We start from the raw sequence: 14,538 nt of genomic DNA, 5'->3' as shown, positions 1-14,538 counted from the left end.
AATCTGCATCAGGTGGGAACACGTGTCGGTGGAATTTGCGGAGACTTCGGAAGACTTTGAGATCGGGAATCTGAGTTTGTGCCACTTGACGTTGTACAGAGATACGGTATGTTTGCTGGGGTGGTGATCTAAGCAAATTAAACTGAGTAATGAACATGCTTGTGATCTACTTTGATACATAGATGTAGTGGATTTTTCTCGGAGATTCGGAGACCGCACTAGAATCTCCGGGTGCATACATCCAATGGTTGCATTGAAGCCAATACGTAGGTCGATTAGAATGTATCTTCCGCAGAAGATCACTAGTAGCTGTCAGAAGATTTCTGGCGGGACATCAAATCCCTTCTGGTAATGGATCTTCAACTGACAATTCTATGATTCATGGTATTATATGGTGTATCTTAACAGTACAACTCGATTGCTTTAAGTGTTAGTATAGTAACTGGTAATTGAAGACTGGCTGCGTATGTTTAGGCAGTTTTCCTGGTTCGGTTTTCTCTGGTTCCTCTGGTTCCTCGAATGCTTCCCATCTCGAAATTGTGTAGATTTAGTTTTAGATCGTAGTAGATCGTAGTAGATCGTAGTAGATCTACATGTAGTACTAGTGCTACTTTGAAAGTTCCTTCGCCTAAAGTTGATTGACTCTTGATGTTTTAGATCGTTTGTCTCAAATCTAAGACTTCGACGTGAATATTTGTCGTCCCCATTTTTAAACCAGTAAGGATATAATCTATCAAAGTAATGTATGCCTTGCATCTATCCTTCAAACTGGCTCCAAGGGCAGTGACAGCTAGCAACCTAAGAGAACTCTTCACATATTAGAGAGAAGGCATAGCCACGGTATATCTCGCTGCCCATGTTCAATTGCCATGTGAAACAAGTTTGGATTAACTTAACATTATTTAAAATTAATGATGTTGCCATCCGAGACTCCAACTCCGCCTCATCTTGGTACTTGCAATTGGTTATATACTATAAGACAATCCAATCTTCAAGGCATCAAGAACATTTAGGCGTAAATTCTAGGGAGATATTTTGACAGGAGAGTAGATCTGAGATTCATAATATACATGCGCAGCTTTTCTAACACGATTAATGTATCGCATTGTGCTGAGAATAAATAGCCTGGAAAATGTCGATTATCTGGCTCACTTTTGTTACCAGAATTGTCGATACACTAAGTCCCCACCAGACTGGTAGCTTCCATGCATACTAGATGCTGTCAAACACCTGGATCGTGGGTACCTGAAACATCTCTCGATGCTTTTCTGAGCCTATATTACCAAAAGCCCAATGGAAAGAGCAGTGATAATTTTGGGATTGCGAAGTCATTGCTAAGTACATAAAACGAACTGTTCTAATCACATGAAATTTTGAACATGGCTCGAGGAAATACGTGTACATGGATCATACATGATTTGCCCTGAGTCTGCAAGAGCTTTAGGTACTACGAAATAGATGCAAGATCGGTATCAAAGATTGGGACATTAGCACAATGAGCGCCGCAGTTTCATGGGGCAATCAATTTAGGCTATGTGTCTTAAAGCGCCCCCCGCGAACATACGCCGGGGCCAGTGATTACTGTCTGTCTTGACCAACTTTTTGTGAGGGACGACTTTCAGACATCACTAGAAATCCCCGTAGCGATTAAGAAAGAGCGGCGTGAATTGCCCGCCAGTGTATAGAAACATATGAGCTGAGATTTCCAATTGTGTGGACAACGCAGTCACGCCTTGCAGATATGTACTTGTTGTGATGGAACAATCAAAGAGGCACAGATTGCTCGAGCGACAATACTGTAAGCAGGTATCCCAAACCGAAAGAGAAAAAAAGTCGACATTGGAATGCCGATCATATCAGAAGATGAGATGGATATTCGCAGGGCTCCGTGTTTCAGATCATTGAACTCATCGATGAACGGACCATGATAGTTTGCTACATATTTTCGGAACTTGGATATCTGTATCTCCCTCGTATGCATCGATTTGGCCAGAAATTCCCATCGTGGCGTGGTTCTCGCCATACTTGGCATGAATTGCCTTTCGAGGTTGATGGGATGCCTATGCAAAGAATCAAGATTGATCCCTATTTTCCAAGATAACCATATGTGCCGTGCTGTACACTCTACAGGTCGTCAATGTGTGATATCATGGAAAAAGAATCTACTCCATAGCCTAAGCACTCGCCTGGGAGAAAGAACAATCATGAGATCAAACGTAGCTTCCGTCGTTCAACTCATAAACTAAGACAGGAGCACCGGCGTTCCACGTCTCTGGTTAAGAGACATGGACAGAATCTAGCCTGAATCACAAAGAAGTATTTGTTAGTCTATATCGTACTACCATCATGATGATGCGCAGGCGAATTCGAAAGACTCAGAGCTGATAGCTGTTCCTTGATAGCTACAAACGGAGTGGTCACTTGTAGAGCCCGTACTTCGGGAATCTCGATTTGGACTTGAACGTCTCAGAAACGTCTACGTCATATTATATCGGGTGAAGAGGAAATTGCAATGTTAAGTATGGTGGTTGAGTGTCAAATTCCAAGAGCCTTTCCCCGTTGTCCTAGTTTCTACCGAGCAGAGACGTAAATGGCAACGTAAGTGGCAAAGTGATATGATTATTGAATGGCATTTCCAGGGGATTTGACGGCCCCTTTTAAAGAAGCGTGCGATATACGGTGTAGCCAATTCTTGTAGCAATGGCACCTGCGACCAATTAAATTCAAACATGATCCATCTTCAATTTGCTCGACGTATCAGCCACACTATCCACACCAGCCACAAGAGGCTCACGCTACCTAACCCAACCTAACCTCATCCACGCTGCTGCAGCGCACATGCCCAGACTTCGAGACCGACACCCCACTGTACCATCACAATTAGTAAACAGCCTTACAAATACATCGTACGCTAAATTGGTCTCCCGTTGAGGCCGTCGAGTTTTTCTTTGGAAAATCTGCGGGGAGCATCAATGAGGAGAAAGAAGCCATTGAATACCTTTTCCTAAGGGCACAGTACGAGTCCGATATTGTAAAATCTTGCAGCCGATAAGGATTGAGGGGATCATGAAGCTGTGATAACGCCGTACAAAGTGGGGGCATCGAGTCCTAGATATAAGGAACATCGCAACTCACTGGCAATCAATTGCGAAGTTTTCCACTATCCTAACAAACTTTCGTCATACCAATCGAGTATATCAATCGAGTCTTGAGATATGGGTCTTCTGTAAGGATTTGCGGCATAACACTCAACATACGATCAATGCTAATTTGTGTTATAAGTGCGTTAGGAACACCACTTGAGTGGCCGGAAGCCAAACAGAATGCACAAATAGTCAGGGAATGGGGCATACAGGTACGACTCAAAGGGCTGGCTACATGATGGTAGACTTTGCTCATAGACTTCAATATAGCAACTACTAGCGATATGGAATCGAGCGAAAGGAAAAGAGCGAGACGCTTTACTATGGGGTGACGAGGTCAGCAGATACTCATTCATGGATAGGGGATGGTCGCTAAAACATTTTCAGGTTGAATATTTGGTTGTGAACTACAAGGATGAGGATGAGAAAGTAACCTTGTCCTTGAGACAGGCGGATATCTTAACCGCGTTGGCGCAAGATGAGGAATTGCGTACGAATGGAGGATGCGTACCAGCATTACAAGATGTCACTAATACCAAGTGGGTCTATCAGATCAAGTTCAGAGAAAACGCTAACAATTCCAAGGGGTAGCGCATTGCCGGTCTTCCATCCCGAATTCGGACGGTTTATGCTTGAAGCTACACCTGGGAGGCCTTGGGGGATTGGGTTCAAGGACCTATTAGACGTCGAACCTAATATGAAGTGGAGGTGTGTTATACAAAATTTAAAGCGAGTCCATGGAGCTGATGTTGTGAAGGCGTAAGCTCGCTAAAGAGCATATGAATGCTGAAGAGTATCCAATTACTTTGACGACCTATCCTCGATTGGGATCACCCGGCATATTTACGTCCCCTTTTTTCCCGCCCTCTGGAGAGAAATTACGGTCACAATTCGTTCCTGATGAAATCGCTAATCCACACATTCGATTTCCCACTCTGGCAGCCAACATTCGTGCAAGAAGAGGACGGAAGGTTCAGGTAAATGTACCAGTATTCAGAGATGAAAACACTTCATGGCCTTGGAAGGATCCGACTGTCAACTACGACTTGCACAATTGGCCAGAAGATGATGATGTTCGGAATGGTGCTGCTCCTGACAATTTTATTCATATGGACGCCATGGCTTTTGGCATGGGTAGCTGCTGTTTGCAAATTACTTTTCAAGCCAAAAACATCACAGAAGGGCGACGAATGTATGATCAATTAAGTCCCCTGGCTCCAATTCTTCTCGCTTTAACTGCAGCAACTCCAATTTACAAAGGCTTCTTAGCCGACACGGATGTACGATGGAATCAGATCAGTCGGGCTGTAGACGATCGAACTCCAGAAGAATTAGGAGAGAAGGTTAGTGGAGCGATGCTTAGCACATGCACAAAGCTAATTCTAGTAGCCCCTTTTACATGATCGATGGCGCATACCCAAGTCACGTTATGCCTCGAATTCTACCTACATTTCGGAAGATTCGCGATTACGCAAAGAGTACTTGGATCCAGATCTTGTAACCGATCCCGAAGTCAAACAAGAGCTGATGAATGGGGGCATGGATGACCGATTGGCTACTCACTTTGCCCATCTTTTCATTCGTGATCCGATTGTCATCTTCGCTGAAGATTTGAAAGAACTTGACCTATCGAAGACGGATCATTTCGAGAACCTTCAATCAACCAATTGGCAACACATGCGTTTTAAGCCGCCGCCAACAGGAAACGACATTGGTTGGAGAGTAGAATTTAGGCCAATGGAAATTCAGATCACCGATTTCGAAAACGCTGCCTTTTCAGTATTCATTGTACTCATCACGCGAGCCATCCTCTCCTTCGACCTCAATTTTTACATACCTATTACTAAAGTAAGTGAAAATATGGAAACGGCACATGCACGAGATGCCGTCTTGGAAGAGAAATTCTACTTTCGAAAGAATCCATTTCCAACTCGTGCGCCGCGACCATATTCCTCGAATGGTGGAGCGTCTGGCAGAGCATCGGGTACCAACACTCCGCTTAGTATTTCAAGGCCACCTACACCATCTGGCCCTGTGGAAGATGAATACGCGCCTATGTCTATCGATGAAATTATGAACGGCAGCAAGAGTGATTCGGAAAACAACTTCCCAGGCTTAATACCATTGGTCGAATCGTATCTCGATAGTGTCAATATTGATGTACAGACTAGGTGTGAGCTAGCCTCTTATTTGGATTTGATCAGGAAAAGAGCAGACGGAAGATTGTGGACAGCAGCGAAATGGATAAGAAATTTTGTTGCGGGCCATGAGGATTACAAGAAGGATAGTGTCGTAAACGAAAAGATCAACCATGACTTAATAAAAACAGTCATTGAATTGGGAGAAGAATGCACAAAGGGCGTTAAAGATGTCGAGAAATTTTTGGGCCAGGAGAGATGTAAAGGCTGCTGAAGAAGTAGAAAGTATTAAAGCATATATAGCATTAGAACGATAGTTGTGGGTGATTAAATATCCGGCCACAATCATTGAGGATAGCCTCTATCTCTAGAAATCTAGAGGATTAAATTGATTCCTTAACATACCTAGATGCCTACTCAATATTTCAATGAAAGCATATTATTTTGACAATGTTAGTTTTCTATGTTCAATGAGCTACATCAATTGCAAATTAGACCGGGAACTCGTATTCATTTTTTTCTATATCTCTTTACTTTACTATCAGCCATATAGATCAAGTGTCTTATTCACTTTTCAACTTTTCAACTTTTCGATTTTTTCAATTTTTTTTTTTTCATTTAAGATAATTATTAGCACGATAATTAAAATGATTTGAATGATTAGAATAATTAGAATAATTAGAATGATTTGAATGATTAGAATAATTAGAATAATTAGAATAATTAGAATAATTAGAATAATTACAATTCTTTATTTTCTTCATTTTCTCTACTTTTTCATTCCTTTTTCAAAATATTTTCATTTGAAATGTTACAAATGATTTTTATTAAAATCAATTTTATAGAAATTTAAGATCAAAAAATTGGAAAATTGAAAAGTCGAAAAGTTGAAAAGTTGAATCACATTTGATCTATGACCGACTGTAAACGGCACACTACTTACCTGGATTAGTCAGCCAGCCATCATAAAACTTTACTCTTTGACTGCCTGTACCGACATTCTCAGCATTTCTTATCGAAATTGAGAATGTCGTACAAAGGTAAAAAAAAAAAAATGACAAATGAAAGTCCATAAATTCCCAAAATGGACAACTATTCGCGGAAACAAAAGACCCCGGTCGCAAAAACAAACGCCTCATCTTAACCACGACTCTCTATCTCTCAAACCCACATCGCTCTTCCACAATTCCTCATTCCCAGTTAGGGTTTTTAGTCTAACGAATCATTTTCGCTCTCCGGCTTCTTTCGAGGACATGGAATACACTTCGGAACCTGACACTGACCCGGATACACGCGGTAGCCTTATCGATGGTCGAGATGGGATTGAAGGGGATCTTATTGCTTTGACGTCTGGGGAACGACTTAATGAGACTGTAGAGGATTTATGTAGTGACTCATCAGGATTGATTGTTGAGAATGAAGATGATGATAACAGCGCAGGGGAGAAGGGAGAGATTGTGATAGTAACACCAAGAACATACCAACTGGAAATGTTGGAAGAGAGTTTGAAAAGGAATGTCATCGTTGCGGTGGGTGTATCTCATACCTGTTGGTGGTACCTGATGCTAAAAGTTATATTATAGATGGATACAGGAAGTGGCAAGACACATGTGTAAGTCTTCTCCTGCCTTGGGGTCAAGATTGGGACAAATTTGGAAGAGATCGAGTATACTATAGACCAGATATTTGAATATCGAGTGCTAGTAGAGGGCGGCGTTCACATCATGAGTCGCAGCCATGTCTTTCTTCCGAAAGCTTGCTACAATCTGACCATTCGATCATTTAGGGCCGTTCTCCGAATACTAGCGGAACTTGAGCGGATGAAGCCTGGCAAGGTGGGAAGAAAGTTCTAATTCCTCGTTGTTCTCTTCCTGATCTTGTTGTTGCAGATAATATGGTTTCTTGCGCCTACCGTTGCGCTCTGTGCTCAGCATCACGAATATCTCCAGCTGAATATTCCCTCTGTTTTGATCAAAATGCTTATTGGTGCTGATGGTGTGGATCGATGGACAGAGCAGAGACAGTGGGATACGGTCTTGAAGGATGTCAAGGTAGTCGTATCTTCCTATCAAGTTCTTCTAGATGCCCTTACACACGGATTCGTACGCATGGGGCGTCTGTCCTTGATCATTTTTGATGAAGGTGAGTATCATGCACATCTCTACTTGCTGAACAAGAGATTTTTTCAGACCCTGCTAAACGTTTATAGCACATAATTGTGTAAATAAAGCGCCAGGGGCTAAAATTATGAAATCTTTCTATCATCCGTATAAATCGATATTCCCACTTCCCCACATTCTGGGCCTCTCGGCCAGCCCTGTCATGAGATCCAGTCCACAATCTTTAAGTGATATCGAGGAGACTTTGGATGCCATTTGCTGCACGCCAAAAATACATCGAGCAGATCTTCGCCTTCGAGTAAAGCTACCACTTCTATCTATTATCTACTATACCCCAGAGTCAAATATCATCGTGACGAAAACTGTGGCGAGCCTGAGAAAGATTGTGCAAAGTCTCAACATTTTCGAAGACCCCTACGTTTTGACACTAAAAAGGAGTGATAGCGAAAAAAGTCAACGTGAGCTGGCGAAAGTACTCAAGAGTTTTAAGACATATAGTCAAACCCAATTAAAGTCAATCGACAAAACTAGCAACGAGATTATTCTTGTAGAGCTAGGCCCATGGGCTGCAGATTACTATATCTCAACAGTGGTGACGAGATACTTGAAGGCAATGTCGGCAAAGGACACTTTCATTGTTGAAGATTCACCAGCTGCCGAGAAGCTATATATTGCCAAGGCTCTCAGACAAGTCGAAATCTCTCCTTCAACTCTCTCAGATACAGGCAAAATTTCTAACAAGGTTGAAAAGCTACTGGGGATAATTGCGCAACAGAAGCCTCCCTTTTCCGCTATTATATTTGTCCAAGAAAGAGCCACGGTGTCTGTGCTAGCCCATCTATTATCGCATCATCCATTGACAAAGGATCGTTTTAAGATTGGAACCATGGTTGGCACATCCTTAAATGGCAAGCGTACAGACCAAATAGGAGAGCTTGTCGATGTTAATCAACAAAAAGACACTTTGTCAAGTTTCAAGCGTGGAAAAATTGATATCCTTATAGCTACAAATGTATTGGAAGAGGGAATTGATGTTCCTGCCTGTAATCTAGTGATCTGCTTTAGGTAAGTTTAATGGGATGTCTAACATTGCACCCCCAGACGCTATATGGAGACATTTCATCATTCACGTTCTCTTCGTCCCCCCTGTAGCTTTAGTTCCGCATATCACACCGGAAACGTATTCTTATAGGCAATCACTGACTTAATGATGATATAGTAAACCAGCAAACCTCAAATCTTTCGTACAAAGACGAGGGCGAGCAAGACAGCAAGATTCTAAGCTGATTCTTCTTGATGCTTCAGGTGATAAAGCGACAAATTGGCATGAGCTTGAAAGAAAAATGCGAGAGGAGTACGGAAAGGAAATGCGAGAATTGCAACACATCTACGAAATTGAGACAGCTGATGAACAGTCGGAAGATGATAGGGTCTTGCGAATAGAAAGCACTGGGGCTCAATTAGACCTTGACAGTGCTTTACCACATCTCTATCATTTCTGTTCAGTCTTAACAACAAAAGATTTTGTTGACCTCAGGCCAGACTTCGTCTACTCCTCCGAACTGGGATCGGAATATGTTCGAGCAAAGGTCATCCTGCCTGGATCGGTTTCTAAACCCCTGCGAGTCCATGAAAGCCGCGGATCGTGGTTGAGCGAGAGGTCGGCTGCAAAAGATGCAGCGTTTGAGGCGTATTCCGCATTATACAGGGGGGGCTTAGTGAATGATAACCTACTGCCCCTGATGGTGCACGACAAAGTCATCGATGAGTTGACTTCAAAGCCCGTGGATACTCGCGCGTCTCTTCTGGAGGTGAAGGAAAGATTAAATCCATGGATTGACATTGCTAGAGCATGGAAAGAGGCAGAACACCATGCTGGAATTGTTCGCACATCGGTAATGATCTTCAATGGGATGAAGCTGGAACTCTGTCTTCCAATTGATCCACCGGCAATACCCCCATTAAAGCTTTATTGGGATGCTGACACCGAGTTCTTTGTTGACTTTACAAACGATATCGAGATCGGCACCAGCGAGAATATGTTGGCACAGGCGTTGAACGATACCAATCTACTATTATCAGATCGTGGTCGTAAAGTTCACATCCAGTCACGTCGAACAGTTGTGCAATTTATCTTGCTTCAAGATTCGGGCTCGCTCAGTTCAGATTGTTTTCCGGTTGACCCCAACGGTAATATTAAAAGTACAGGTTTTATCAGAGAAGTCGGTAAACTAGAATCGCCCTACATCTTTGAAAAATGGTTGCCCAGTAAGCCACCGATCAATCAAGTCAAGAACCCTTATCCAGACTTTCCAGATGCACCAGAAGACGTCCCATATCTAGCTGTGGTTAAAGTAAGTCGCCGTGCAGACTTTTTGCACAAGGTACAGAACGAAAAACCCTCGTCATTCACTAAACAATTCTCGTCTGTTCTACCTGCCTCGACATGTGTACAGGATGTAATGCCCGCACAGTTGTCTCGGTTCGGCATGATGATTCCTTCCATCACACACCACATTGAGGTGCAACTCGTTGTAGACCGACTATCCAGGACCATCCTCAAGGATCTCGAAATTAGTGACCAGAGTCTTATTCAGACCGCCATCACACATGCCAGTTATTCGTTAGACTCGAATTATCAGCGTCTCGAATTTCTGGGCGACTCAATTCTCAAATTGTGTACATCGGTACAATTGGTGGCAGAGCATCTAGATTGGCACGAAGGATATTTGTCGGCTATGAAGGATCGTATCGTGTCCAATTCACGGTCATCAAGAGCGGCGGCTGAAGTCGGTTTGGATGAGTATATAATGACCAAGAAATTCACAGGTGCAAAATGGCGACCAATGTACGTGGATGATCTGGTCGTCACAGAACAAAAAACAAGAGAAATGTCCTCCAAAATTCTTTCCGACGTTGTGGAAGCACTCATCGGCGCATGTATGGTCGATGGCGGCATTCCTAAAGCCCTTAAATCTCTACAACTATTCTTCCCAGAACTCAACTGGCTCCCCTTAGAAACTCGACAAATGACACTCTACCAACAAGCTGCTAATGATCTCCATCTACCTATAGCTCTCCGGCCCGTCGAGCAAATCCTCGCATATACCTTCACCAAAAAATCTCTCCTCGTCGAAGCCATGACGCACCCCTCTTACACCAGCGGCACGCAATCCCTCGAGCGACTCGAGTTCCTCGGCGATTCCATTCTCGACAACATCATCGTCACAGCCATGTGGTCGCACTCGACGCCGCTCTCCCACTTCCACATGCATCTCCTGCGCTCTGCGCTCGTCAACGCCGATTTCCTCGCCTTTCTCTGCATGGAAATGAGCATCGACCAAAACGTCACCAATCTGACCGAAGGAAAAAACCATCGCATCCACGAAACCCACTCGCGACGCCGCGTTTCCCTCGTCAGTTTTCTCCGTCACTCAAGCGTTCGTCTCTCTATCTATCAAAAAGAAGCGCTTTCTCGCCATGCAGAATTGCGCGATCAGATCCTCGAGGCAATATACACCGGTGATACATTCCCCTGGGCTCTATTATCCCGATTGGACGCGCGGAAATTTTTCTCCGATATGATTGAGAGTTTGCTGGGCGCGGTATGGATTGATAGCGGCTCGATGGAAGTGTGCACGCAGCTGATCGAAAGAATGGGCGTCCTGAGATACATGCGACGGATTTTGAAAGATGGCGTGCGCATCATGCATCCGAAGGAGGAACTGGGCATCGTGGCCGATTCTGAAAACGTCAGGTACGTTTTGCGGCGGGAGAAGATGGGTGGGGATGCTACCGAGGTAAATGCGGACGCGGATGAAGAGGTACGCACGGAGTACCGGTGCACAGTATTTGTGGGCGGGGAGGAAATTGTAGAGGTGAGGGGTGGAGCGAGGAAAGAGGAGATTCAGGCAAGGGCTGCGGAGCAGGCGGTGCGGATTTTGAAGGCGAGGGGTCATGAGAAGAGGAATGGGGGTGCGGGGGAGGGGAAAAAGAGAAAATCGCTGGATGAATAGAGAGCATTTGTAGGGGAAGGAGGAAAAATTGAGGAGGAGGATAAGATGAATTTTGATAAATTTATTTCCTAACATCAGGTCACAATCTATGAATTACATTTGATAGTATTACGTATGCCGGTCTGTACACAACACAACCATATAGTAAGGTATCAATCAAATGCGATGGATAGTCATTTCAATTTCTTAGTGAATAATTACAACGAACCAGTAAAATAGCAATAACTCTGAAAAGCTTCCGGACTGCCAAAAGGTCTCCAGGACGAGATTATTACGAAGAACCCAAGAATTCGCCTAGGAACCAAGATAAACAAATCATCGACGTGTTGCACTTCCATCTATGCGACAATTATGCCAAGCGAGCCGCCAGTTCTTGGGGGTGGAGCGCTAGGAATAGGGGGCCGGATTGCCATATCCTTATCTAGATCTAGATGGTATCGATATGATAAATCAATGCAATGGAGAGTTAAAAAGTTATATGCCATATGATTGATAATTATTGACAATGCAGGCTATCGCGGGACAATGGTAAATGGTTGTAAAATATGGAGTCTATTTCCTTAGCTAGCGATAAGATGGGTGGTTTAAACACATCCCGCCTTCTCTTTATCATTCTCCTTCTCGTATTCATATATCATAATTGCAAAGTAAGGTTGTATTTTGGACTGTGTTAAGAGGTCTCCAACTTTGACAACCAATTGATAATCATCATAGCTTGAACCATTGCAACTTTCTCTCCATATCTTTCCCCATCCGTACTACTTGCTTGTATTGTCAGATTCCAAAGTCGAAGAATATCCATGTGTTTGTCAGGGGCAATTCTGTTCAGCTCGTCCTGGTATTTCCATATCTCCATATTTCCCTCATTGCTTGATTCCTTTGAAATGCCGTAGGCAGTAGGACCAAGGAGAAGTATCGGAATATTGCGTTCAGCGCCGTTGGTAATACCTATCCACTCATTTATTGAATCGATGGAGAGTTTCATATCATGAGAATATCTATGACCAAGAGAAAAGATCACCGGAGTAGGTCGCCAAGGATCTGGTTTTTGGTATGCTAATGACTTGAAAGTAGCTATAGCGGCGGACGAGGCAGGTGTAGTCATGAATGGAATGTAAACATGGGGAGTTCCTAAATTTCATGTCAGAGTCTTGTCTTTAAAGAAATTCCAAATGATTCTTACTTTGACAAACGTACGGGCTTCCTTTTGGGTCATTCGCTTCGTTTTTAACAACCTCCTCAAAGTTCTTTACAGAATATCCGAGACAGTTATTGTCCAAGAATTGAGCATCGCATTTACATGCGATCCGCTCATCATCTGTCATCAACCATTCTTGAAGGCCGCCGTGCGATATATCCTCTCTCAGAAAGACATTAAGAGCAGCATATATCGTTTGCGCAGTCTCGTCACCAAGGAAAACAACAGCACTAAACCGTTCGAGGATCATACATATTTCGGAAGTCGAGAACCACCGATATGTGCAACCTGTATGGATGAGTGGCATTCTCAAAAAGACAAGAGTGTGCTCTCACCTTTGCCAACATATGGCTCATCGAATCCATGTCTACCTCCACTGCTCAAAGCTTCAAGGAGTGTTGCCCTGTTTCTGCAGAAGGGTGAGACGTTCGATCTGGTGGGGTATGGTACATGATATATATCCGATTGTATGATTCCACAGTCTTTGCTTCCTAGATACTGTTTGATGGCACTTCTCGTGGTCAGAATAGCTATATCCTTGATAGAAATCGAAGACTTTACCTTTCTCCAGGCTCAATCGCCTTTGGTTTAGATGAGACCACGACATTCTCAGATACAAACCCCTTGAACGGAGACCAGACTGCATAAATGAAGACAAATACGACTAGACATATGCCTCCGAGACGGCAGTTGCTTGAAGAAATCATTGTCGGCTTAATTAAACTTGATTGTATGAAAGATATCTCCAGCTGCAATTGATGATAATTTCATTCAAAGGATCTTGTTATTTTGGTACTATATGATTTCTTCCGAGAAAGAAAAGAAAGATTGTCATCTCACGGGTAGTTGCATCTTCCTGATCGAGTTATCAGATCGTTCTTTCCCCGTTTGTTATTTTTGTGGCAGGCCAAAAGCTCGCCGTGTTTCATGGTTGATGATATCAAATTCACACTCTGTATAAGGAAAATGGTTTGACAGAGGAGCCAAAACTTTGGACGCTCACTTCTTATACCGGAATTCGTCTATTCTTCTTTCTCCAATTTCCAATATCTGTTCTCTGTTCTTCATTCCCAGCTTCCCATTCTCTAGTTTTGATCCGGTCGATCTTAAGCTTCCACAGCAAACTAGAAATGCCAACACTGGATCAGGCATCTCTTTACACAGAGAAAGTCGGATGTGAATCCTAGATCCAATACCACCTCATACGTCTTTCGTCTTCTGCTCTTTTGCTTTTTTGCACATGACATTGGCGTGATAAGTCTAGACTGCAGATTTGTCACGTGTTTCATGCCCCTCCACTTATACGAGTGTCTCCACATCAGATGGAACCTCAGAAAAGCCCAAGGAAAAGTCGCGAGAATAAATGTGTATCCCAAGACTCAGCTCATTTCAAAGGTAACAGGTTTATCTGCGTACCAATTTCGTATCGATGCCTTTCTCTTTATTTCTCCGCCAATTACAATGGCCAGCATACTTTCCGCATGTATCCGTAGGATTGAGTTTTCCGGATTTGTCCATGGCTTGACATCCGAGGTAATGGGCGATGCTTGATGCATGGAATATGGCGGCATGCATGCTGTGAACAGAAGATTGACATCGTTCTTCCCAAGACCATTAGGCTGACTCAGGCGTCCACGCCAATAGTACAACACCAAGAACATGTAGTAAGACGCATACAACACAAGACCATTCTAAGCAAGACTACCGTATAGAAAATTGAGAAGATCGACGTAGCTCTACCTCTGTACACCCACCGTTTCCTATTATCATTTTGCAGATTTTCAGCTAGATGATGAGCAGGACAGAGTATCTGGTATCTAGTGTCTAGTATTTAGTATTTAGTATCTAGTACCTATTGTCCCGTATCTAGTATCTAATATCCAGTATCTAATATCCAGTATCTAATATTCAGTATCTACTATT

The 14,538-nt window shown here is 43.2% G+C and overlaps 3 protein-coding genes across 3 annotated transcripts; 2 read left to right on the top strand and 1 right to left on the bottom strand.

Annotated features, from left to right (window-relative positions):
- Window positions 1-2,858: 2,858 nt before the first annotated feature.
- On the top strand, window positions 2,859-5,731 carry Bcgsh1. The gene is made up of 7 exons (XM_024697208.1): window positions 2,859-3,226; window positions 3,283-3,355; window positions 3,414-3,479; window positions 3,531-3,682; window positions 3,729-3,851; window positions 3,901-4,486; window positions 4,533-5,731. The coding sequence occupies exons 1-7, from the start codon at window positions 3,216-3,218 to the stop codon at window positions 5,553-5,555; spliced, it is 2,034 nt and encodes a 677-aa protein (XP_024553023.1). The 5' UTR covers window positions 2,859-3,215; the 3' UTR covers window positions 5,556-5,731.
- Window positions 5,732-6,263: 532 nt separating this feature from the next.
- On the top strand, window positions 6,264-11,638 carry BcdcL2. The gene is made up of 6 exons (XM_024697207.1): window positions 6,264-6,810; window positions 6,865-6,893; window positions 7,068-7,116; window positions 7,171-7,423; window positions 7,491-8,466; window positions 8,621-11,638. The coding sequence occupies exons 1-6, from the start codon at window positions 6,343-6,345 to the stop codon at window positions 11,415-11,417; spliced, it is 4,572 nt and encodes a 1,523-aa protein (XP_024553022.1). The 5' UTR covers window positions 6,264-6,342; the 3' UTR covers window positions 11,418-11,638.
- Window positions 11,639-11,896: 258 nt separating this feature from the next.
- On the bottom strand, window positions 11,897-13,422 carry BCIN_14g03900 (hypothetical protein). Its single transcript, XM_024697206.1, has 4 exons — window positions 13,177-13,422; window positions 12,951-13,126; window positions 12,601-12,903; window positions 11,897-12,548 (listed from the first exon to the last, which is right to left on the bottom strand). The coding sequence occupies exons 1-4, from the start codon at window positions 13,320-13,322 to the stop codon at window positions 12,088-12,090; spliced, it is 1,086 nt and encodes a 361-aa protein (XP_024553021.1). The 5' UTR covers window positions 13,323-13,422; the 3' UTR covers window positions 11,897-12,087.
- Between the last annotated feature and the right edge of the window lie 1,116 nt (window positions 13,423-14,538).

The sequence above is a fragment of the Botrytis cinerea genome, chromosome 14 (genome assembly GCF_000143535.2).
Source record: "Botrytis cinerea B05.10 chromosome 14, complete sequence".
Taxonomy (NCBI): Eukaryota; Fungi; Ascomycota; class Leotiomycetes; order Helotiales; family Sclerotiniaceae; genus Botrytis; species Botrytis cinerea.
This window is presented reverse-complemented; position numbering and strand designations above follow the sequence as displayed.

Excerpts from the sequence above, each read along its gene's own strand:
- Bcgsh1 (XM_024697208.1), top strand. Across the intron at positions 3,356-3,413 it reads TCAGGGAATGGGGCATACAG|CAACTACTAGCGATATGGAA; the intron begins GTACGACTCAAA and ends ACTTCAATATAG. Across the intron at positions 3,852-3,900 it reads GAACCTAATATGAAGTGGAG|GCGTAAGCTCGCTAAAGAGC; the intron begins GTGTGTTATACA and ends GATGTTGTGAAG.
- BcdcL2 (XM_024697207.1), top strand. The coding sequence starts at position 6,343 with ATGAAAGTCCATAAATTCCCAAAATGGACAACTATTCGCGGAAACAAA. Across the intron at positions 6,811-6,864 it reads AAAGGAATGTCATCGTTGCG|ATGGATACAGGAAGTGGCAA; the intron begins GTGGGTGTATCT and ends GTTATATTATAG. Across the intron at positions 6,894-7,067 it reads GGAAGTGGCAAGACACATGT|GGCCGTTCTCCGAATACTAG; the intron begins GTAAGTCTTCTC and ends TCGATCATTTAG.
- BCIN_14g03900 (XM_024697206.1), bottom strand. The coding sequence starts at position 13,322 with ATGATTTCTTCAAGCAACTGCCGTCTCGGAGGCATATGTCTAGTCGTA. Across the intron at positions 12,904-12,950 it reads TGAGCCATATGTTGGCAAAG|GTTGCACATATCGGTGGTTC; the intron begins GTGAGAGCACAC and ends TCATCCATACAG. Across the intron at positions 12,549-12,600 it reads AAGCCCGTACGTTTGTCAAA|GAACTCCCCATGTTTACATT; the intron begins GTAAGAATCATT and ends CATGAAATTTAG.